The sequence below is a fragment of the Ovis aries genome, chromosome 15 (genome assembly GCF_016772045.2).
Source record: "Ovis aries strain OAR_USU_Benz2616 breed Rambouillet chromosome 15, ARS-UI_Ramb_v3.0, whole genome shotgun sequence".
Lineage (NCBI taxonomy): Eukaryota > Metazoa > Chordata > Mammalia > Artiodactyla > Bovidae > Ovis > Ovis aries.
Window position 1 is genome coordinate 64,239,641 of NC_056068.1, and position 23,012 is coordinate 64,262,652.

Below are 23,012 nucleotides of genomic sequence, written 5' to 3' on the forward strand. Positions count from 1 at the left end.
CTGACCCAACCGCGCAGCCGCCTGGTTGGGAGGCGGGGCCAGCCAGGTTGGAGGCGGGGCTAGAACTCGACTCAGAGGCGCGCTGGCCTCTAGGGGGCGTGTCCCCGGCTGGGAGGCGGGGCATGGGCGGGCCTTGATGACTGGGCGATCAGGCTGTGCTGAGGGCAGCCCAGGAGAAGGCCGGGAAGATGGCGGCCTCCTGGAGGCTAGGCTGTGACCCGCGCCTGCTGCGTTGCCTTTTGGGCTTTGGCAGTCGCAGAAGCCCAGAGCTGGTTAAGGGGGCTGCTAGGTGGTCTGTCGGCCGTGGAGCTAGTTGGAGATGGTTTCACAGTACGCAGTGGCTGCGGGGTGAGTGGCCGGGGCTTGCTCAGCTTCTCTGTAGCTGAGCAATGGGCCTGGGGCAGGGGCTTTTTGATCGAAGGCCTGCATCTGGGTGTGGAGGCGCCCGGAGCTCACCGTTCCCTAATCCTTTTTGTGGGAGAGGGTCTGCTGGCGTGGTCTAGTGCATGCCGCAAAGGGCTTTTTTGGAAGCTAGGAGAACTTAACTCCATCTCTGGCCGCCTGGTTTCTTCGTGACCTTGCCTTGGAATTTGGGTTCTGAGGCCTGTCTCAGGCCCCTTCCCAGTCATATTTCAGGTGGCTTTAGAGTTGGCTTATTGCCCAAGTTTGCTGACATTCAGACGTCATCGTTAGCTGCTTTTATTCATTTTCCTGACCCGTCTCAGTTAGGAGACCTTCGAGGCCCCTGGGATTGCTCTACGCCAGGACTGATGAAGGACCCCATTTGTAAATGTCTAGACATCATCAGACATAGGTCCGGAAGAATGTTTTAAGCAAAACATGAGCTTGAAAGAGTGAAAATTTAGGAGGGGAATCTTACGAAGGTGTCGACTTAAAGACGCAACGAAAGAGTTGTGAGTTTAAGTTTTATTCTAGGTCTTACTGAGTTTTATAGCCCGGGAGACAGACACTCAGCCCTGAGGAACTGCTCTGCAGAGGTGGGAGTTGAGGGGGGGTGGGGGCTAAGCCAGATTGCATATGAATTTTTTTGGCTAGGAAATGAATGCAGTCAAGCATATACCTTAGCAAAAATTACCGCCAATCATAACAGATATGTCATGTTAATGATTTTAATATTTATTATCTTAGTGTTTTTCTATGGATGGGGAGATGTAAGAATCTAGGGTTATTTAAATTCTTCCTGAGATGTGCTTTGAACCATCCCAGAGCCTGTTTATCCAAAGCATAGTGCTTCATCTTGAATTCCTCTCAGGTCTCACTGTTGCTGGGCAACTGCAGTGAGTTGTGAATTAACCCCTGTGGAACTGGGCAGTCGTTGAAATTCCTTAAATTTATTATAGAAAGTTGTCATTAAATAAAACACAATTCTCCCAGTATTTAATAGTTTGCAATGTAGTGTGCCAGGCATTATTTTTCTTGACAAAAGGGGCAAGTACATACTGAGCCTGATGTATAATTATTACCTGCCGATCATTCAGTCCCTCCATACCATGAATTGTAATATAAAAAATTTGGCGTAGGCATTTGCCTACATATTCTGAGCTACTTGAGGCCCAAGGGGGAAAAAAAAAGTTACATGAAGTTAATGGCATGGTGAGTGCACTGAGACTTTAAGATTTAAGGGAACAATTAAACTCCTTCAGCTTAATGTTTCATAAAATCCCTCTTGTAGCAGTGGCTTTTTTAAACTGTGTTTTAGCATTCCCTGTCCTCTCTTCCCCCAGTTTGTTAAATAATGAACTTTCCTACAGCTGCCAGAGATTCTGTCTGGGGTAGAACTCAGCAATCTACATTTTATAAACAACCTTTGGTGAATTTTCGTGTACAAAACATCAACGTTTGGTGTTTGATGGTCTACACTTTGAGATTTGCTCTCTTAGAAAACCATGGAACATTAAAAGCTCACTGTTAGGAATAACTGAGAAAGAATGTTCTTATTAAACAGATCCTTTTGAGAATCTTTGAACATTTTAAACTCTCTACTGAGAAAGGGGGCAAGTGTTGCATACTCAAAAATGTGCATGCCGTTTCAGGGATTTTGCTTAGACCCAACTTGACAGTGCTTATCTGAGGCATCATGAAATTTTACCTACCCCCCAACACACTGCGAACAACTTGTCTATCTGCTTGAACTTCATCTGTAAAGAATCCTAGGAAAGCTGTGTTAGCTTCCTGGTGCCTCCCTCTTTGATGGATACAGGGCCCGCCTCAGTGATCTAGGATTCTTTCCCTATTTCAAGATCAGTTGTTCAGTGGTGGTCCTCAGGTGTTTATCTGGTGAGCCAGTGGTTAAAGGACTTCCCCCATGGCTCAGAGGTGAAGAATCCACCTGCAGTGCAGGAGCTGCAGAAGACAGATTCGATCCCTGGGTCGGGAAGATCCTCTGGAGGAGGTCACGGCAACCCATTCTAGTATTCTTGCCTGGAGAATCCCATGGATAGAGAGAGGAGCCTAGTGGGCTACAGTCCATAGGGTCACAAAGAGTTGGACACGACTGAAGCGACTTAGCATCTACACACATACACTCACCAGTGGTTTAGACTACGCTTCCACTGCACGAGGTGTGGGTTCGATCCCTGGTCAGGGAACTAAGATCCCACATTCTGTGCAGTGTGGCCAAAAAAATAAATGAATTAAAAAAAATGCCAAAGTCATTTAAATTTTTTTGAAAAAAGGTCAGGTGTTTAGCAATTCTGATCTCTTTTTCAACCTTAATTCCCACTTACCATGCAACAACATATTCACAGGTTCTGGGGTCTGTCTACACGAAAGCTGATTACTGTATGTTATTGGATAGCTGTAGGTTATTTGGAAATCTTAGATATTTTTCCTAATGCTAAGTCAAGATTTGTCTCCTGACTTCACGTATTTTTGTTTTGCCATGATAAATATACATGACAATCCTTGAACTATTTGCTTTACAGAGCATGGATTACGAGGTGTTTGTTGGTTTTTCTCGAGCTTGGTAGAAATTATAGTTTCATAAAACTAAACAACTATTTGGTAGTCTATAGAGTATGAATTTGACACAATTATTGAATTATTTCCTCTTTCACTTAACTGTCAAGGATTTAAAAATCAGTCGGTTGTGAAGTCACTTGGAGTTTTGGTTTCTTTAAAAGGTGTTTGTTGGTAGCATGTTTATGAACTATAGCATATGCCGTGTGCTTGGCCCTTCTTAGAATTCCTTATTTGCTTACAACTACCTAGTAAAGTTCGCATTATCTGCATTTTTATTGGGCAGAAGATACTAAGGCTCAGAGGAACTCAGTGGTACTCCCAAAGCCACCCAGCTGTACTGGTAATGACCTGAACAGGAGCCATGTATTATTTCACTCTGTGTTTAACAAATCCTTAACTGTTTCAGTCTCTGAACTGCAGTGTGTACTGAGAGGGCAGAGACTTATTCACCATACTATTACTGAGTGAAGAAATGAACCCTAGTTGCAAGGTACCTGGTAGCTGCTAAGAAAGCAGTTGTCCTGCTGAAGGAACAGGTTCTGTGTATTCAGGCACATGGCCCATCTAGTCATGCTTCTGGAGATGGAATCCTGTGTTCCGTGTAGGCTTTATCCTTAAAGTATGGGGAGGTAAACAACAGCGGCATGGTTTCAGGAGTGTGTGTGGGGAGCCCAGAGGGGCTAAGTTCAGGATGATAAGGGAGAACATAAGAAGGCTTCCTGGAGGTGGCAGCCCTTCCAGGCTGAAAGAGCTGCAGACATAGAGACCCAGAGGCTAATTGTGATATTTACAGAAGTGGCAAAGCATTTGTAAACCATTTTTCATCACACCCTAGGCATTTAACTTTGAAGAGTTTCCATTGCTGCCCTTTCAGAGAAAATGGCTTAGTTTGGAATTAATTAATAATTAGTAAGATGTTAATATTGTTGGTTTTGTCTCTGAGGAATGATGTGTTGAATGTAAAATAACATGAGAGGAGGAAAATAAATGAGCTTCGGTCTTTGTCATGCTTCGCCCAATATCTGACTATAGGCCTTGCGTATATAGATGTTAAATAAACATATCTGGGGAAGCTAAAAATCTCAGAAGTTATATTTTAAAAAAAACAGTTCTACAGTATTGCACATTTTCAGCTAGTGAACCAGTCTGTCATTTTAGGAGAAAATTAAATTTATTGACAACATTTAAAAACTAGAAACCTCAGATAAACAGTCTAAATTTTTGTCTTCCTTTGAAAATTTAAAGTTAGGACCTGTATGGTGACAGACGGTTGAGACTGAGTAATGACTGTTCTCTTCAGGTAGGAAATTACATACTTTCTAGTTGACCGTTTTCTCTTCTCTGTTACCTCTCAGCCAGCAAGACTGAATGTCCTTTGAAATTTGTCATCACCTCTAGTTGTTGTTGTTTTCTTGCACTCTTATCTCTATGGAAAGCAGAAAACGAGAGATAGGTTAGGAAAAATGGGAGAGGGCAGTGTGTGTGTGTGTGTGTGTGTGTGTGTGTGTGTGTGTATAAAAGAGGAAATTTATCATAGATTTAACATGAAAATGAAGCATGACTGGAGCTGTAGAAACTTACAAGGTACTGATGGTAGTAGTTAGTAGTTTAGTCGCTAAGTCGTGTCTGACTCTTGCAACTCCATGGTCAGGCTCCTCTGTCCATGGGATTCTCCAGGCATGAATACTGGAATGGGTTGCCATTTCCTTCTCCAGGGGGTTTTCCTAACCCAGGAATCGAACCCAGGTCTCCTGCATTGCAGGCAGATTCTTTATCGACTGAGCTATGAGGGAAGCCCAAGGTACAGATAACCCACTTCTTTCTCTTGTTTCCTCTAAGCATCTGAGTTTTCGATGGTGGTTCTATAACAAGGAGAGGACTTCTTTGTTAAGAGTCAGTGGTGTGGCATGTTGACCTATAACAGACTACCAGACATTTCTTGACCAAAGATGGGTTTATTCAGGATCTGCAGAGAAGAGCAGTTTGGGGTCTGCAACCATGGGGAGCCACATTCTAATCCCCACAAGCTCAGGAAGGAGAACACTTAATACAGAGGGACAGAGGAGGTGGGAGGCTACAGTAAGCAAAGAATCCATGGCTTTTCATTGGCTGAGTCCTCGCCAGGAAAGAAGAAGAATCAGTCTTCTTCCTTTTGGGCTTTGCAGTTATCACAGCGTGTGAGACATCCCCCTTCTGGTCTCCCAGCTCTATTTCATTGAAGTTTCTGTTTATTAATTTTTACAGTTATTTTTGCCAAAGTATATATACTGTTTTAGGCCGGGCTCTGAGTAGATCTTTCTACACTGATATTGATGAGACTGTTACTGTTCTTTGAGTTCTTTAAGCATGGAAACAGAAACATACAAACTTGCTGAACTATAGGATTTCTTAGAAGGTTGCAACACCAGAGTGCCTGGGCCATATCAGTTTCTTGTAGGGCTCCCATTGTCTGCTCTCCTTCTCTGATTTACGTTGGTTTTCTCCACACACTTGTCAATCTACTTACTCATGGTTTTTCTTTTTCTATCATGTCAACTTGCCGTGCCTTAATGCCGATGCAGGTCCTTAGATTCGTTGCTCTTTCAGTTTAGTTCAAGCACACACCACCATTTTTGTGATCTAATTCCAGATTCCCTGGGCAGAGAAGCTGATGACCCAATGTAGGTCAGTTGTAGTATAGAACACAGGGTTGATTCCATCAAAGACTGCAGTTTGGACATTTCCTTTAAAAGGGAAGTGTGAGTTGGGAATCAACGATATCTGTTATTCTGACCACTTGATTAAAGTAGAGTAGTGAAGTCCCTCATTTTAATTGTTTTGGGGTTAAGTATTGACTAGAGAAAATGGATGATCAATTAAACAAGGCAGAATAGGCTACTCAATAGTTGAGATCTGTGGTCATCTAAGGTGAACTCCAGGAGTTAGTGATGGACAGGGAGGCCTGGCGTGCTGTGATTCATGGGGTTGCAAAGAGTCGGACATGACTGAGCGAGTGAACTAACTAACTAGGGAAAATAGAAAGGGGATGAATGAGATCTTAGTAGAAGCAGCAGCAGGATAATCTGGTAAGATTTGGATTATCAGGAAGTACTTAGTATGCATTGCTTTAAAACTTTTCATTCACGATATTAAAGTGGGATATTCCGAGGAGCCATTACATACTAAACATTCACTATTTGCCGGGCTTCATTTTAGATTCTTTTTGAACTTCCCTGGTGGTTTGGTGGTTAATGCTCTGCACACCAGTACAGGGAGCACAGGTTCAATCCCTGGTTGGAGAAGTAAGATCTTACAGGCCACACAGTGCGGCCTGAAAAAAGATTCTATACCTCTGTCACTTCTAATCATAAGACCCATGCAAAGGTTAGTTGTTTTTTATGGGTGAAGAGATAGTCCATGAGGTTTAGTGGTTTGTCCAAGGTTGGTAAGTGAATGAATGCTTTGGAACTATGCACGTAATAATATACAGAGGAAGAAAAGAGGTCCTTGCTTGTTGGATATCTTGGAGTAGACTGACTTTGACTAATCATGAAGTTGGGAACTGAATATTTGTGTCCTTCCCAAATTCATACATTGTAACCTAATGGGCAATGAGAGAGTATTAGGAGGTGGGGGCCTTTGGCAGGGGCCTGGGTCAGAGTGAGAGGAGCCTTCATGAATGGGGTCTAGTGCCCTTATAAAAGAGACTCCAAAGAGCTGCCTTGCCCCTCCCACCATGTGAAGACACCACAGGAAGATGCTCTCTGTGAACTGGGAAGTGGGCCCTCGTCAGCCACCATCCCGGACTGGCCAGCATCATGATCTCGGACTCTCCAGCCTCCAGAATCGTGAGAAATAAATGTTGTTTATAAGCCACCAGCCTCAGGTATTTTCTCATAGCAGTCCAAATGGACTAGGGCAGTGGGCTCATCAACTCAGGGCACGTGTTCACAAAAAAGGGTTACAGCTGAACAGAATCGGGTCTCTGCCAGCCAGAAAAAAGTTGGAAAAGTGGGTTTGGGAATAAAACGTAGCATTTATCGAGAGCTTGCCATGTACCATTCCCCTTGCTCAGACCTTTATGTGCATTCACTCAGAACTTATGACAGCTAATGCTGTGATAAAAATCTAGTTTCAACCCAGGCTGCCTGACACCAAAGCCGGTTCTTTCCCTAACCACAGCCTTCTTCAGTGCCAAGTAATAACTTGACTGTAGACATCAGCAGAACAGTGGCAGCATGCTGAAGTTCTGTTCACTCTGTATGTTTTAGCGAACACCTGCTTTTTTTTTTTTTTTTTTTAATAAGTGAGGCATTTGAGTAATATCTACATTGTGAAATGTTTTGTTAGGAACAGTTGTGATGTCTTAAGTTTTTTATTTTAAATAACTTAAGATACTAACATTCTAGACTTATAAAGGATATTAGGACCATTCAAGAGTTAAAAAGTATATGTCAGTGTCCTCTCTGTAAGTTTCTAAGATGGTCCACTCTTGAATATATACCTTATTGTTGTCTTGAGCATCAATTTGCCTTTATGACAAAATGTGTAAATCCCCAAACTGTTGGTCATATGTTCATTCTTCCACTACACTCTGGAGTGGTGATTTCTTTTTGCCTTTGTTCCAAGATTGCAAAATTAACTGGGATTCATGTAGAATTTAAATTTTCTAGTTTAATCCCAGAAAGACCAGTGCTGCAAGCTGAAACCTCTTCTGAAGTGTTTGGTTTATTTCACTCAGGAAATGGTTCTTCAGCCACACTGACATACGTTCAAATCTCTGGGTGGGCACTAAGTGTATGAAGGAATCAACAGGTTCTGTAAACAAAGTGGACTGTATTGTGGCTCTTTATTTTTTGTACTTGGTAAGCAGTCCATTTACTGTAGCTGGTAGTCTACCAGATATTTTCCTGCAATCACGGTCTTTCTTGTATTAGCAAAACATTTCTAGGGAAGAATTAAGGTTGGTGAATATATAATTCAGGAGCATTTCTTTATAATTCAGGGAATCTGTTGGCATTGAATTTTTTTAGAGGGGCATAAATCTATTTGAAAACTGAAAAACTCTATCAAACTTCTTCAGAAAAAAGCAAAATTTTGTATGTGATTCCAGGGAACTTGTAGATCTCCCTGTAATTTATCTATAATGCCACCTGGTCTCCAACCTGTTACCACGAACATTTTAGTTATTTCCTATAGAAAATAATTGTGCTACTTTGCAAGGGTATTTGCCATACCTGAGAACAAGAAAGCTGGTAGGCAAGAATATCGGAGTGGGTTGCCATGCTCTCCTCCTGGGCATTTTCATGACCCAAGGATCGAACTCAGGTCCCCTGCATTGCAGGCTGATTGTTTACTGACTAAGCCCCCACTGAAACCCAGGAATACTGGAGTGGGTAGCCTATCCCTTCTCCAGGGCATCTTCCCAATCCAGGAATCAAACTGCGGTCTCCTGCATTGCAGGCAGATTCTTTACCAGCTGAGCTACCAGGAAAGCCCCTCTCTGCTCATAACTGTTCGTTCAAATGGAGTGACCTGCCTGTGGTTTGAAATTTTTCTTGTTACTTAATGCCACCCTCCTAAATCTTCTTAATATGGTCCTGTCAGGGAATGGATAACACTCTAAAAATGGGTAATTTGAGTGGAGTTTAGTAAGTGACCGTTTTTGTGAACTTAGGGTATAGAGATGGCATGATACTAAGGGACTTTTTGAGTATAAGGTGCAGTGATCACCCTCAGCTTGAAGAGGCATGGGCAGGGAGCACTTCCGGAACTGGGAAGTGGGGAGCCTTTGTGATCTCTGATGGAGCTGTGCCTTTTGGTTAACAGATCCAGCCAGGTCAGGCGACCCTGCAACAAGGGACCTGAGGAAATAACCTGACCTCACTCTCCTCTCTCCTTTTCAATCTCCTTATGCTGCCTATTGGTGGAACCCAGCTGGTGGCCAAAGCAAGGAAGCCTGTTAGTGTAGCCTGTTTAGTAGTGTTGGGGAGGGTTGATGAGTAGATCTGTAAGGGCAGATGGGAGACACCTTGCAGGCCCACCTGACTGACACCCACTAGTCGTTACACTTTATGCCTCAGGTTTAACACTGATGCCATCAAGTACTGGCTCGTGTGTATGTGTGTGGCAGGTCTTATGCTAAGAGGGGAAGAGAGTGAGTGTAGTTTCTACACTTGGAAGAACCAAACAAGGTTTCCCTGGACTGTTTCCCTCGGCCACTGCTTTGCCAAGAGCAAGCACAGGCTCTTCATAACTGACCTGATTTTTAATAGGATTTTTCTGTCTATATTTGAATAGCTGAGTAGGAATCAGGGCTATGTAGGCTTTTAGGGCACTTTTTATAGGAAGAAGAATGTTGTTTTTGGAGCAGAGGCATCTAATTTGGATTTCTGTTTTTGTTTTTTTTTTTTTTTTAAGCTGGTACTCCTAAATCAAGTCATCCTTGATTCCTGACTTTCCCATGCCACATCTGAACTACCAGAAACTCTCATTGGCTCTACTTTTTAAATGTAATCTGACCACTCCTCACCACTTGTTCCACCAACTAGCCTGGCCAGGCTTCTACCACCTCTCTTCCAGTTTATTGCAGGAGTGTCCCAGTAGATGTCCCCGCCACACCCTTGGCCCAGTACAGACTGTTCTCCCTGTAGCTTTCAGAGTGTCACTTTTAAATTATAAACCAGATCATGTTACTCTTTTGCTGAAAACCCTCCAAGAGCTTCTCATAAATCTCAGAAGAAAGTCTGAAGCCCTGACTGTGGTTTACAAGGCCCAGTATGATACAAACCCTCCACCTCTATGACTTCGGCTCCGACCGTGCCTCTTCTCACACTGAGTTCACTCTAGCACACCAGCTCCCTTGGTGAATTCTGAGTGTACCAAGTATGCTCTCGGCTCATTCTTGTGCTTGCACTTTCCTCTGTTCAGAAGGCCCTTCCGACAGAGATGTGCATGGCTTCTTCCATTCAGTTCTGCTCACTTTGTCAGAGGATGGCTTCTCTGATGAACCAGGAAAATAGTCCTCCCCTGCAACTGGGTCCCCTTACCTTCCTTACATTTCTTAAAAGGATCTGGTCCTTTACATGACTTTTCAGTCTCAGAACAAGTATTCTAAGTCAGTAAAGGAGAACAGGTAATATGTTCATGGATATATTCACTTTGTATTTAAAATCCCATTATTTTAGCTTTATGGTTGTGACCATCTCAAAGCACGTGCAGTTTTTCTTTTCTCTTTTGTCAGTTATATCCTTGTGGACATAGCTATGCCTATGGCACTGCAAACAAGTTCAGTATTTTTGTTGTGTTTATTTCTTTTACTCAAAATATTTTCATGCCTTTTCATTGCTGTTTATAGAATGTCAAACCCATTACCCGTGTAGTAAAGTGTACTGGGAGGTACTGGGGCTATGTACTGTTAGGTAGTAGTCCCAGCATACTTTTTTGAACTTCCTCGACCCACTTTCCATTTTCATTATGTCCTACTCCTTAGCCAAACTAAGCTATGTTTCCTTCCTCTTTGTTTGCATATGATGTTTCCCTATCCGGGAATATCTCTGTTGGCCCCTCACCATGTTTTATTTGCCTGGCAGATTTTTTTTTAATTAAATGTTATTTTTTCATTGTAAAATATATATATATAAAATTTACTGTTTTAACTATTTTTAAATGTATAGTTCCAGGACACTGAGAGCTTTCACACTGTTGTATGGCCGTTACTGTGGTCTCCAAAACTTTTTCATCATCCCGAACTGAAACTTTGTACCCACTGAACAGTAACTCCCCGTTCCCTCTCCACCCAGCCCTTGGTAACCACTGTTCTACCTCCTCTCTGAATTTGCCTGTTCTACGGAGGTACCTCATTAAAGATGCAGTCATAAAATATTTGTCTTTTTGTGTCTGGCTTATTTCACTTAGTATAATGTCTTCAAGTTTCATCCATGTTATTGCAGGTATCTGAATTTCATCCGTTTTGGAGGCCGAATCACATTTTATTGGCTGTATATACCACATTTTGTTTATCCATTCACGTATCAATGGACACTTGGGGGGTTTGCAGTTTTTGGCCGCTGTGAATAGTGCTGCTATGAACATGGTTGTGCAAACACCTGTTCTTACTCCTGCTTTCATTTCTTTTGGGTATATAACCATAAGTGAGAGTGCCTCATCAAATAAATGATCATTCAACGTTTAATGTTTTGAGGAACCATTGGGTGGTTTCTACACAGAAGCTGCATTGTTTTACTTGTTTTACTTTCCCTCCGGTAGTGCACAAGGGCTCTTAATTTCTCCACAGACAATTGTTTTCTGCGTTTTTGATAATAGCCATTCTAATGAGGATGAAGCGGTACTAGCACACAAATCAAGATTTCCTTTCCTGATCAGCTAGAATCTCGTCTCTCAGCCCTTTGGCATCTGACAGCACGGTCATCTACTACCGTCTACCGCTAGTATGTTTGTCTTGATGTCCCATTTAAACTATAATCCTTTGAGGTCAGGATTCTGGTCTTCTGTGGGTTGAGGGCTGGGATGGCAGGAGCTCTGTAAGCGTTTCTTGAGTGCCTCGTTTGCCCTTTTGCTTTAGTAGGCAGCATTAAGAGCACCGCAGGAGGTACAACATCTGCCAGTGGCATTAACGAGAATTAGGTTTTCACATGTGCAGTACAGTTAAAGAGTTCAAGAGTTAGTGCACTTTAGCAATGAGGACAAGGCTGGATAAGGTAAAGAGTAGAAAGGGAACCTTCAAGTTTAGGTTGGGAAGGTGTGTGAGAGGAACCTGTGAATCTGTCTCTCCTTACCTGAATGAATTGTGAGGTAAGATATTGTCGTTTGTGTATGTGGGCGGGGGTCACTTCAGTCATGTCCAACTCTTTGCGACCCTGTGGACTGTAGACCACCAGGCTCCTCTCTCCATGGGACTCTCCAGGCAGGAATACTGGACTGGGTTGCCATGCCCTCCTCCAGGGGATCTTCCCAACCCAGAGATCAAACCCGTGGCTCTTGTGTCTCTGCATTGGCAGGCAGATTCTTTACCACTGACCACCTATGAAGCCCAGGACATCATCATATATCTAGCCAACTGCATGCCTTCAGAGTTCATCCTGTTAACCATCTCTGTGCTGCCTATTAACTGGTAACATTTTTTGAGACTTAACTTTTTGCCAGGCCCCACTGTAATGACTTGACCTGTGTAACCTCATTTAAACCTATCTTATTAAATAATAGCTTATTTTAATACAGTAGTGCATGTGTATAGTTTAAATAACCAAATGGTACTAAAAGGCTTATGGCAACACGGATCTCTGACCCATCTTTTCCTACTCCTCCAGTCATCTTCCTCAGAAGCAACAAGTTTTGTCTCCTAACTGTCCTCTGGCATCTGCTCATCTCCCTATGTTATATATTATCTATGGATGACTTCTAATCAGTCATCCCCCTGTTTTCTCTCTCCCATTCTCCCAATGTAGTTATTTTTCAATTCTTAATTGAATCTATATTTAATGTTGACACCAACCAAGTACGCTTAACTGAGAATTGTCATGTATCATCCCATGCTATGACTGTTACCTGTCTTACTTGACTGGCGTGTGAGATGAGTGCAGTCATTCTGTGGTTTGAGCATTCGCTGGCATTGCCTTTCTTTGGGATTGGAATGAAAACTGACCTTTTCCAGCCCTGTGGTCTCTCCTGAGTTTTCCAAATTTGTTTCTATATTGAATACAGCCCTTTCACAGCATCATCTTTTAGCATTTGAAATAGCTCAACTGGAATTCCATCACCTCCACTAGCTTTGTTTGTAGTGATGCTTCCGAAAGCCCACTTGACTTCACATTCCAGGATGTCTGGCTCTAGGTGAGTGATCACATCATCGTGGTTATCTGGGTCGTGAAGATCTTTTTTGTATAGGTCTGTACCTCTTCTTAATATCTTCTGCTTTTGTTAGGTCCATACCATTTCTATCCTTTTTTGTACCCCTGTTTACATGAAATGTTCCGTTGGTATCTCTGATTTTCTTGAAGAGATCTCTAGTCTTTCCTATTCTGTTATTTTCCTCTATTTCTTTGCATTGATCACTGGAGAAGGCTTTCTTATCTCCATGCTATTCTTTGGAACTCTGCTTTCAAATGGGTGTATCTTTCCTTTTCTCCCTTGCCTTTAGCGTCTCTTTTTTTCTTAGCTATTTGTGAGGCCTCATCAGGCAATCATTTAGCCTTTTTGCATTTCTTTTCCTTGGGGCTGGTCTTGCTCACTGCCTCATGTACAGTGTCACAAAACTCCTTCCATAGTTCTTCAAGCACTCTGTCTATCAGATCTAATCCCTTGAATCTATTTGTCATTTCCACTGTATAATCATAGGGATTTGATTTAGGTCGTGCCTGAATGGTCTGGTGGTTTTCCCTACTTTCTTCAGTATGAGTCTGAATTTGGCAATAAGGAGTTCATGATCTGAGCCACAGTCAGCTCCCGGTCTTGTTTTTGCTGACTATAGAGCTTTTCCATCTTTGGCTACAACGAATGTAATCAATCTGATTTCAGTATTGACCATCTGGTGATGTCCATGTGTAGAGTCTTTTCTTGTGTTGTTGGAAGAAGGTGGTTGCTATGACCAGTGCGTTCTCTTGGCAAAACTCTGTTAGCCTTTGAGCTGCTTCGTTTTGTACTCTAAGGCCAAATTTGCCTGTTACTCCAGGTATCAAAATCTTGACTTCCTACTTTTGCATTCGAGTCCCCTATAATGAAAAGGACATCTTTTCGGGGGTGTTAGTTCTAGAAGGTCTTGTAGGTCTTCATAGAACTGTTCAACTTCAGCTTCTTGCATTCCTGGTCGGAGTTATTGCAGTGCTATTCAATAGCTATTGATCTATTTCAGCAGGGCTATTCAATAGCTATTGAGCTGTTTCAACACTAGCAAAGTAATACTCAAAATTTTCCAAGCCAGGCTTCAAAAGTACATGAACCATGAAATTCCAGATGTTCAAGCTGGATTTAGAAATGGCAGAGGAACCAGAGATCAAATTGCCAACATCCGTCAGGTTATCGAAAAAGCAAGAGTTCCAGAAAACCATCTACTTTTGCTTTATTGACTATGCCAAAGCCTTTGGCTGAGCAGATCACAACAAACTGGAAAATTCTTAGAGATGGGAATACTAGACCACCTGACCTGCCTCCTGAAAAATCTGTATGCAGGTCCAGAAGCAACAGCTAGAACTAGACATGGAAGAACAGACTGGTTCCAAATCGGGAAAGGAGTACATAAAGGCTGTATATTGTCACCTTGCTTATTTAACTTATATGCAGAGTATATCATGCAAAATGCTGGGCTGGATAAAGCACAAGCTGGAATCAAGATTGCTGGGAGAAATATCAATAACCTCAGATATGTAGATGATACCACCCTTATGGCAGAAAGTGAAGAGGAAATAAAGAACCTCTTGATGAATGTGAAAGCGAAGAGTGAAAAACTCAATATTCAGAAAACTAAGAACCAGGAAGACATGGCATCCAGTCCCATCACTTGATGGCAAATAGATGGGGAAACAGTGGAAACAGTGAGAGACTTTACTTTCTTGCACTCCAAAATCACTGCAGATGGTGACTACGGCCCATAAATTAAAAGATGCTTGCTCCTTGGAAGAAAAGCTATGACCAACCTAGACAGCATATTAAAAAGCAGACACATTACTTTGCCAACAAAGGTCTGTCTAGTCAAAGCTGTGCTTTTTCCAGTAGTCATGTATGGATGTAAGAGTTGGACTATAAAGAAAGCTGAGCGCCAAAGAATTGATGCTTTTGAACTGTGGTGTTGGAGAAGACTCTTGAGAGTCTCTTCCACTGCAAGGAGATCCAACCAGTCAATCCTAAAGGAAGTCAGTCCTGAATATTCATTGGAAGGATTGATGCTGAAGCTGAAACCCCAATACTTTGGCCACCTGATGCGAAGAACTGACTCATTTGAAAAGACCTTGATGCTGGGAAAGATTAAAGGTAGGAAGAGAAGGAGATGACAGGATGAGATGGTTAAATGGCATCACCAACTCGATGGACATGAGTTTGCGTGAGCTCTGGGAGTTGGTGATGGACAGGGAGGCCTGGCGTCCTGCATTCCATGGGGTCACAAAGAGTTGGACACTACTGAGCTACTTGGACTGCAAGGAGATCCAACCAGTCCATTCTGAAGGAATGCTAAAGCTGAAACACTAGTACTTTGGCCACCTCATGCGAAGAGTTGACTCATTGGAAAAGACTCTGATGCTGGGAGGGATTGGGGGCAGGAGGAGAAGGGGGCGACCGAAGATGAGATGGCTGGATGGCATCACTGACTCAATGGACGTGAGTCTGAGTGAACTCCGGGAGATGGTGATGGACAGGGAGGCCTGGTGTGCTGCGATTCATGGGGTCGCAAGGAGTCGGACACGACTGAACGACTGAACTGAACTGAGCTACTGAACTGACCTTTTCTGCTTTTTAAAAAAATCTTCCCCTTTAAACTTTTTTTCTTTAGTTTTTCTGTTTAACTTGCCTATTTGTCCGACACCATGTAATACCTACTCAACACAAGTTTCTGGTATTGTCAGTCACATCAGCTGATGTCTCAGTTAATGTACTTTCGTAGTTTCTGTATTTCTCTAGGCGTGTAGGTTCAACCAGTCTCCCAAAGGTCTTCTTTTTTACTTCTACAGAGGAAACAACCTCCAGGCTTCTGTTGAAGGATGGTGATGTTACTCAGCACTTAAATAGCATTCACCCAAGTCTTCAAAGGGCCAGTGTTTCCAAAGGTCTCAGTACTGCCAGTTCTTGGACCTTTGGGAAATTCTCATGTAAACCAGGTTGATTATCTCAGTTTTTCCACTTTGGTTTAGCATTCAGCTTTCTTAGACTTTCTTGGTCAACCATTTGTCTTACTATCTACATTATTCAGACTTTCTTGGTCAATCATTTGTCTTAACTATCTACATTATTCAGTTCTCTGCTTCCAGCAGTGTTGTTCTATTGTTCTTTCTTTTCTCCCTGTTTTTGTGAGTTTGTGTCTAAAAGTAACAAGAAACAAAGAAACAAAAAAGCGTATATAATGAAACCATCAACTAGAGACAGGTACTGTTATCATTTTGGAGTGACTCCTTTTGGTCTTTGTGTACATACAAGTTAAATAGGTAGAATTGGATTATGCCGTGTGTGTGTGTGTGTGTGTGTGTGTACGCACACGCGTGCAGTCACTAGGTCGTGTCTGACTCTTTGCAACCCCATGGCCTGCTGCACTGCTTCCCTGTCCTTTACTTAGGCCATGTGTACTGTTTGAGGGACATCTTTCATGCTTGTTACTTTTGATACTATATTTAGACAAACTGTTATGTTTTCTGTTGTTGCTCATTGACATTTTCAGTCTATTCTTATATCAAAATAAGTATTTGAACAAAGATCCATGTGACATCTTTACCTTTCTTTATTCAAAACTGCTATGTTAATACTTTGTGCCCTGGTACTGATTTTGAAATTCCTTGTACTTCATATGGCCTTTTTTCATCCAGCCTGCAGGTGGCAGAATTGTTTTATCTAAGCAGAAATTTGAAAGGTTAATTTTATTTAATGAGTTCTTGCATTAGAAAGAGAAGTGATTAAATGAAAAGCTTTCTCTCTATTAGGAAATAAGCAAATTAAAGAACAGAGAGCTGTGCTAATAAAGTACTGGGTAATTTATTTCTTCGATTTGTCTGTCTTCGTGATTTCTGTGTTTGGATTATAGTCGCATTATGAAACAGAGCATGACCCTATGTAAATTGTGGAATTTCCTTAATTGTTAGAGTAATGGAGCTTAGATCTGCTTCATATTAGCCACAAAGCTATTTGTTCTGCCTTTGTATTTTAAGAGTTTGCTCATATTAATCTTTTTTTTTAATCTAGAGACCTTTTAGAATTGATGTGTAGATCTTCACTTTAAAACTTTTTAATAGGTTTTGCTGATCTATGAGTATTTTAAAATTAAAGACATGCCTTAGAGAATAAGAAATTAGATTAATGCACTATATTTGAAGTTGAAAACTGAATTATGCTTTAGAAAGATCGGAAGATCAGATTTGAAGAAATAAGGAATTGTTTAGAAAATCTGCTATAGATTCAGTGAGTGATCGATTGCTCGTATGCTCAAATGCCTGATGCAGGTAAAGCAGCAATATACTAAGAAAAAACGTGTTCTAAAAATAAAAAATATATACTAAAAAATGACAGTGCCATTCTGTTGAGGCAGAAAATGAGACTAAAACAGTTGTGATGGATTGATGAGACTCTAAAATCAGTATATTTAAATGTAAACTGGAAATGTACTTTACTCTAGTTACCTTAAAATATTTTAAGTATTGTCTTTAACTGCTACAGCAGGGCAGACTTATCAGCCAATATATATACTTTTTAGCTTGATAAACAACACCAAAATGACTACAAGAGAGTTAGTCTTAACAAAATATGGGGTATTTTTTGAGTACTAATTGAAATAACCTGTATGACCAGGGGAATAAAAAACCACATTTCCTTTATTATTACTATAGTTGTGCCCAGTTATGAATAGGAACTGTAGTTGGTGCCCATTTCAAGGCCTCCTCAGTTTGCTAGGAGAAAGGTAGAATGTATTGCTATTGAAATGAGAAGGGAGGTGATATATAACTTCCAGTGGAATTAAGCAATGTTATGTACAGGTTGAAATTCAAGGAGTCTAGAAAAGCCCATACTATCTTCAAAAGAATTGATGGCAGCTATCAGATATTAGTTATGTGCAGCCCTTCATTCAAAACTGGAATTATGACTATATAATTACCTTCCCACTGAAAAAAATATATTTGGAAAAGATGTGTATAATATTCAGGGAGAACGAGGATATACTAAAATGAAATATTCATTTTCATTAATAAATTAATACTTCCTTCTTAAAATGATTTTCTAGTGTGAGGGTCTGAGGATAGATAGATTGGTCAGATTAATCAGAAAACACATTGCACATTTTACTCTCCATAAGTCAGTATAATCAATCAGGAGATAGTACTGAATAATGGAGATGTCCAGAATGTCTTTGTTTTTTTGTCACCTTCATTTCAGAGAAGGATAATAATCTATTACAGAATTTTTATGTTTTGTTGTCATTATTCAGAGAAGCAATTCCAGTTCACCCATGAAGGGTAGCTGTATGTGGAATGATGTTTTTATTTTTAAAATATGAAAATTTTTGTGGTTCTTGATGTGGGAATTCATAAAATAATGTGAAATTTTCATAATAAAGTACTTAATGTCAGAAGTAATGGGAAATGTGATAGTCTCATAGGTGAGAGATTATAATAGAGAATCGTAAAATAAAGACTAGTTGTATCATGGCACCTAGATCCAAGGTATAAAAATATGGAAGAGAGACTTTGTTCTGAGAAAATCGAGTTCGTGTTTGTCATACATCAGAATCTGGACATAGAATCATTGCAGCTCATTTAGTTTGCCTCCTTGTATTGAAACTATATGATGTATAAATTTGCTATGTATGTGGTTGTGAAATATTCCATCTCATAATGTCAGGCTTGAACTTTTAATAGAGAGGGATTGTTAGGCTATTTGATTAGACACAGGAAGAATACGCACATTAGAATTTCTGAGTGAATAGGCTATAAATAACCGATGACTAATTAATTGATGGTCCACATTGGTAAGGATCATCAATTACTGATGAGTGGTAATAGAGTGTAGGAGAGCACAGCCTGGAGAGTTAGGCAGAATTCAGATCCCTCGATCGGGGGCTATATTTTTCTCTTTGATGAAATGGGTGTGTTGACTTAGAATTTGGTTTGGGCTCTATCACTGTTGGGGTATTATTACGAGTGACGATTCTACGTTTGTATCCTTATAGTTTAGTACCAGTTGAGAAAGAGGCAAAAAGTCAGACGAGTGGAGATCAGAGTTAACAGTTTTAATGCTGATGATTTTGTTCAATTGGAAAATGTGACTTAAGTCTGTGGCCTTCTACAGTTGGACTCCTCAGTACAGCCCCTGTGTAGACTTTGGCCTTTTGTTTGAGAGAGAGAGTTTATGTGTATAAACTTCACATCATGAGTAACTTCCCAGCACCCACTGGGCCTGCTCGCAGGAACAGAGAGTTGGACTTGCTCTCTGCTGTGAAGGGCAGGTCCATTTATGCCTAGTGCACAGAAGAACTGCAGGGAAGATGCAGGCTCGCCATAGGCAGGCAGGTCTTACATTGAGGAGACTGAGGCAGCTGCATGTGTTCGGGTCCTTCTCCCCAGTCCTTTGGAGGGGAGTGAAGGAAAAGTGCAGGGAGGACAGAAGCTTCCTTCCAGATATTTCAGAGATGGAACTCCTTTACCATGAAGCCATGGGAACTCCCCATCTGAAATTACATTAAAATTATTTGTTTCTCAAAGAAAATGTTTAACTTCATTTAATATTAGTATTAAATTTCCTTATTTCCAACCCCAAAACATCAATGGGGAGAAAAAGTGCTGTTCTACTCTTTTCCACATTTGAAATATGCTAGATGTGATACGTTTTGCTTTTTTATGTCAGAGAGTTAAATAATCTAAGAAGAGAATACGTTTTGTGGAGGATTACAGGGAATGTAGTTTGTTTCTGTGGCTGCTGCTAAAGAAGCACTGGAGTGGGCAACAGTTATTAGTATAAACTTCCTATAAATTGTAATGTAACAACTGTGTGCTCTGGTCCTGGAAGGTGGAACTCTTGGGAAGCACATCTGGCAAATACATGAAGTGTCTTCTTTTTTGATACCTGAGGGAAAAGTAGCTCTGCGTTATTGAGAGGTCACCCTGGCTGGAGTCTATCTTTTGGATCCTAAATCGAATTCTGGTATAGAACACAATCTCAGATTAATTTAATTACGTAAGTTCTCTTGCCAGATCATCCGCAACAAGGCAAACCTCTCCTTTTCACACTTAGCAGCAAGAACCCTTGATTCTTGAATAGTATGTAATGTTAATGAAAGTAAAAACACAACCAGTTTCTTAAAGTTTAATCTTGATTATTCTGTTGTAAATCTAATCTTAATTATTGTGTTGTAGGTTATCAGAAACCAGTTTATTTTCTTTTTATTTGCCTTTTCCTTTGGTTGTCTTACCTGTAAATATTTTTTTTGTAGTGACAAAAGGGGAAGGAGAAAAAGATGAAACTAAGTCAACTTTTTTTTTTTTTTTAATCTTGTAAGCACCTGGCTTGAAAATATGCATAGAGGACTTGGGGGAACGATGAAAAAGGAATTGAAAATATTCTGGAAAAGATTACTGAACACTTAGTTTGAACAGTTGGGTGTCTTTCAGACTGGAATATTTTTTTCCCCAGATTGAATTTCATATTAATTTACTTGAACTTTTTGTTGATGCCTCATGAGGTGTATTACTTATTGTGTTTAATCTTTCCTTTGTTCAATTTCAGCTGATCCTATTAAGATACTCATGCCATCACTGTCTCCTACAATGGAAGAAGGGAACATTGTGAAATGGCTAAAAAAGGAGGGTAAGTAGTGCGTTACTAATACTGGTGTTATTTGATCATTTTTGTTTTTTCCTAATCTGCTGGTTTACACAGTACATGATATACATGAAATGATTGGTTCTTATGCTTGTTAACCTTTCTTGTTTAAGTAAAAATTTCTTGCGGTAATGTAGCAAAGGTTTTATGGGGCTAGCCTGTATCTTTTCACAAGCAGAGAATGATCAGCTATTTTAAGGCTTTTTTGCAAGTTTTAGTTCTTAACACTTCCTTTAGTTTCAGCATCATAAAACTGTCAATTCCCTAAAGTTAGTTTGTTACTTTATAATGACTCTGTGTATGTGTGTTTTCCTGTAGCCAGGCAATCTGATTATAAACTTCATTGGAAAGAACACATAAATAAAAATACTAAAAAATTTATAGAAGAGCAGCAGAGCAGAGTTGTAGATCTGCTAGCTTTTGAAACATGTTATTAAGCTTTTGTAAGTAAAACTGTGGTATTAGTGCATAGAAAGACATACTGCTAGAACTGAATAGAAAATGAGGAAATAGACACAGACGCACACCATTGTTTAGTGTTTAAATAGTGAAGGAAGGTGATACGACATTTTGTCCTTGCACTGTGCCAGGGATAAATTACAAATGTCTCAGTCACTTAATATACAAAAATGAAACTGGACAAGTACTAGGGAAAAAAAGCTGGTGAATTCCTCTGGAAATAGATAATTACCCTAACTACAACTCAAACTCCAGATGCAATAAAGGAGCTACAGATAATTTGATAGTAAAAATAATAACTGTAGTATAGCTGAAAATATAATAAATGGAGTAAAAAAGTGACAAATTGGAGAAGGGTGTTGCAGTTTTTAACCACAGAGGGTTAAGATTTCTAAAAAGTACAGAATAAGAAAACTGTCAACTCAGCAAGAAAATGGGCAAGATATAGGAGTAGATGATTTGCAGAAAAAGAACTACAAATTGCCTTTAAACACGTGAAAAGCTACTTAATATTTTGTACTAATAAATACACAAACTAATGCTACACTGATTTATTATTTCTTACCAATCACTTTAATAGAAATTTAAAAGTTTGATAAGTTATCCTGTTGATGAGACTAGAGGGAATGGGAGGAGGCAGGCACTCTCAAACACTGACAGAGGAAATGCAAAATGGTATAAGCCCTTGTTTGGCTGCTCAGTCATGTCTGACTCTTTGCAACCCCCATGGACTGCAGCACGCCAGGCTTCCCTGTCCTTCTCTGTCTCCTGGAGTTTGCTCAAACTCATGTCCATTAAGTCAATGATGCTAGGGAAGAAAATTTGTCAATACCTAGAAAAATTACATTTATATTTACCCTTTGGCCAGGCAGTTCTATTTCTAGGGATCCTATCTCAAGGCAAAAATAAGAAAAGACTCACATGTGAGGTGATTTATTACAGCAGTGTTTGTAATAGCAAAAGGTGGAAATAGTCCAGCAGTGGTCAACACAGAGTTTGATGAATAACATAGACTATATCCACAGCTATAAGAGGAATGAAGAGTATCTCTGATACTGTTGTAGCTTGATCTTCAGGGCAGAAAAGCAAGGTGGAAACTGGTAGATACAGTATGTATTATTCACGAAAAAAAGAGATAGGAGTACTAATATTTGGAAATTTTAAAACAGACCAAAAAAATTAACAAAAAACAAGTGGTTATCTGTAGTGCAGTTGAGGAAGCAGTGTAGTGAGTGGAGGGAGTAGAAGCTAGATTTCTCTGAATGTATCTTGTTTGTCTCCTTAACTTTAGAACACATACATATTTTGCATAATTTTAACACAATTTAATTTTAAAAGACTCCTAACCGTGGAAACCAGATGAAGCAGAAGGGCCTAATTATATACTGACTAACTGATACAACACCCGTGCAGAGAGGGGCTATTTCAAATGTCAGTAAACTTGACTGTATATGCCTGCTAAATTGTAACTGAAAGACAATGACATCTCTAAAAATATAAACTGTTTAGAGTAATTGTATTATAGTGGTTATGTTGGTTGTCTTTGTTACTCTAAGGTTTTTTAAAATGTGTTTTATGGGATAAAGCAGATGAGTGATTAAGCTGATGTTATTGGGAACCCAGCCTTTGGATGAGTTTTAAAGGAAAACATATGAAAGATAGCTAGGGTTAAGGAAAGGTCCTGTGATGGTTAATTTTATAGCTCTTTTCCGTGGCAGGGCCTGGAAAAACAACAAACCTGCTAGTGATGAGCACCCCTAACAATGAGACTATAGTCTCTAAATGCCATTTCCTGCTGAAGTTAACCAGAGCTTCTTGGAAAATAGCTGCTTCCAGGTCTGTGGCAGGCAGTGTACAAGATGGAATGTGAAAGTGAAAGTCGCTCAGTCATGTCTGACTCTTATGACCTCATGGACTGTATAGTCCATGGAATTCTCCAGGCCAGAATACTAGAGTTCTCTTCTCCAGGGGATCTTCCCAACCCAGGGATTGAACCCAGGTCTCCCGCATAGCAGGCAGATTCTTTACCAGCTGAGCCACCAGGAAAGCCCAGGAATGCTGGAGTG

At 40.5% G+C, this 23,012-nt stretch overlaps 1 protein-coding gene across 1 annotated transcript in view; it reads left to right on the forward strand.

Moving 5' to 3' along the window:
• The first annotated feature begins 150 nt into the window (after positions 1-150).
• The window catches only part of PDHX (pyruvate dehydrogenase complex component X), a 72,748-nt gene continuing 49,886 nt past the window's right edge, over positions 151-23,012 (forward strand). Inside the window, exons 1-2 of the mRNA XM_004016404.6 lie at positions 151-348; positions 20,392-20,472. Coding sequence (XP_004016453.3) covers positions 189-348; positions 20,392-20,472 — 241 coding nt within the window. The 5' untranslated portion in view covers positions 151-188. The remainder of the gene's footprint in view (positions 349-20,391; positions 20,473-23,012) is intronic.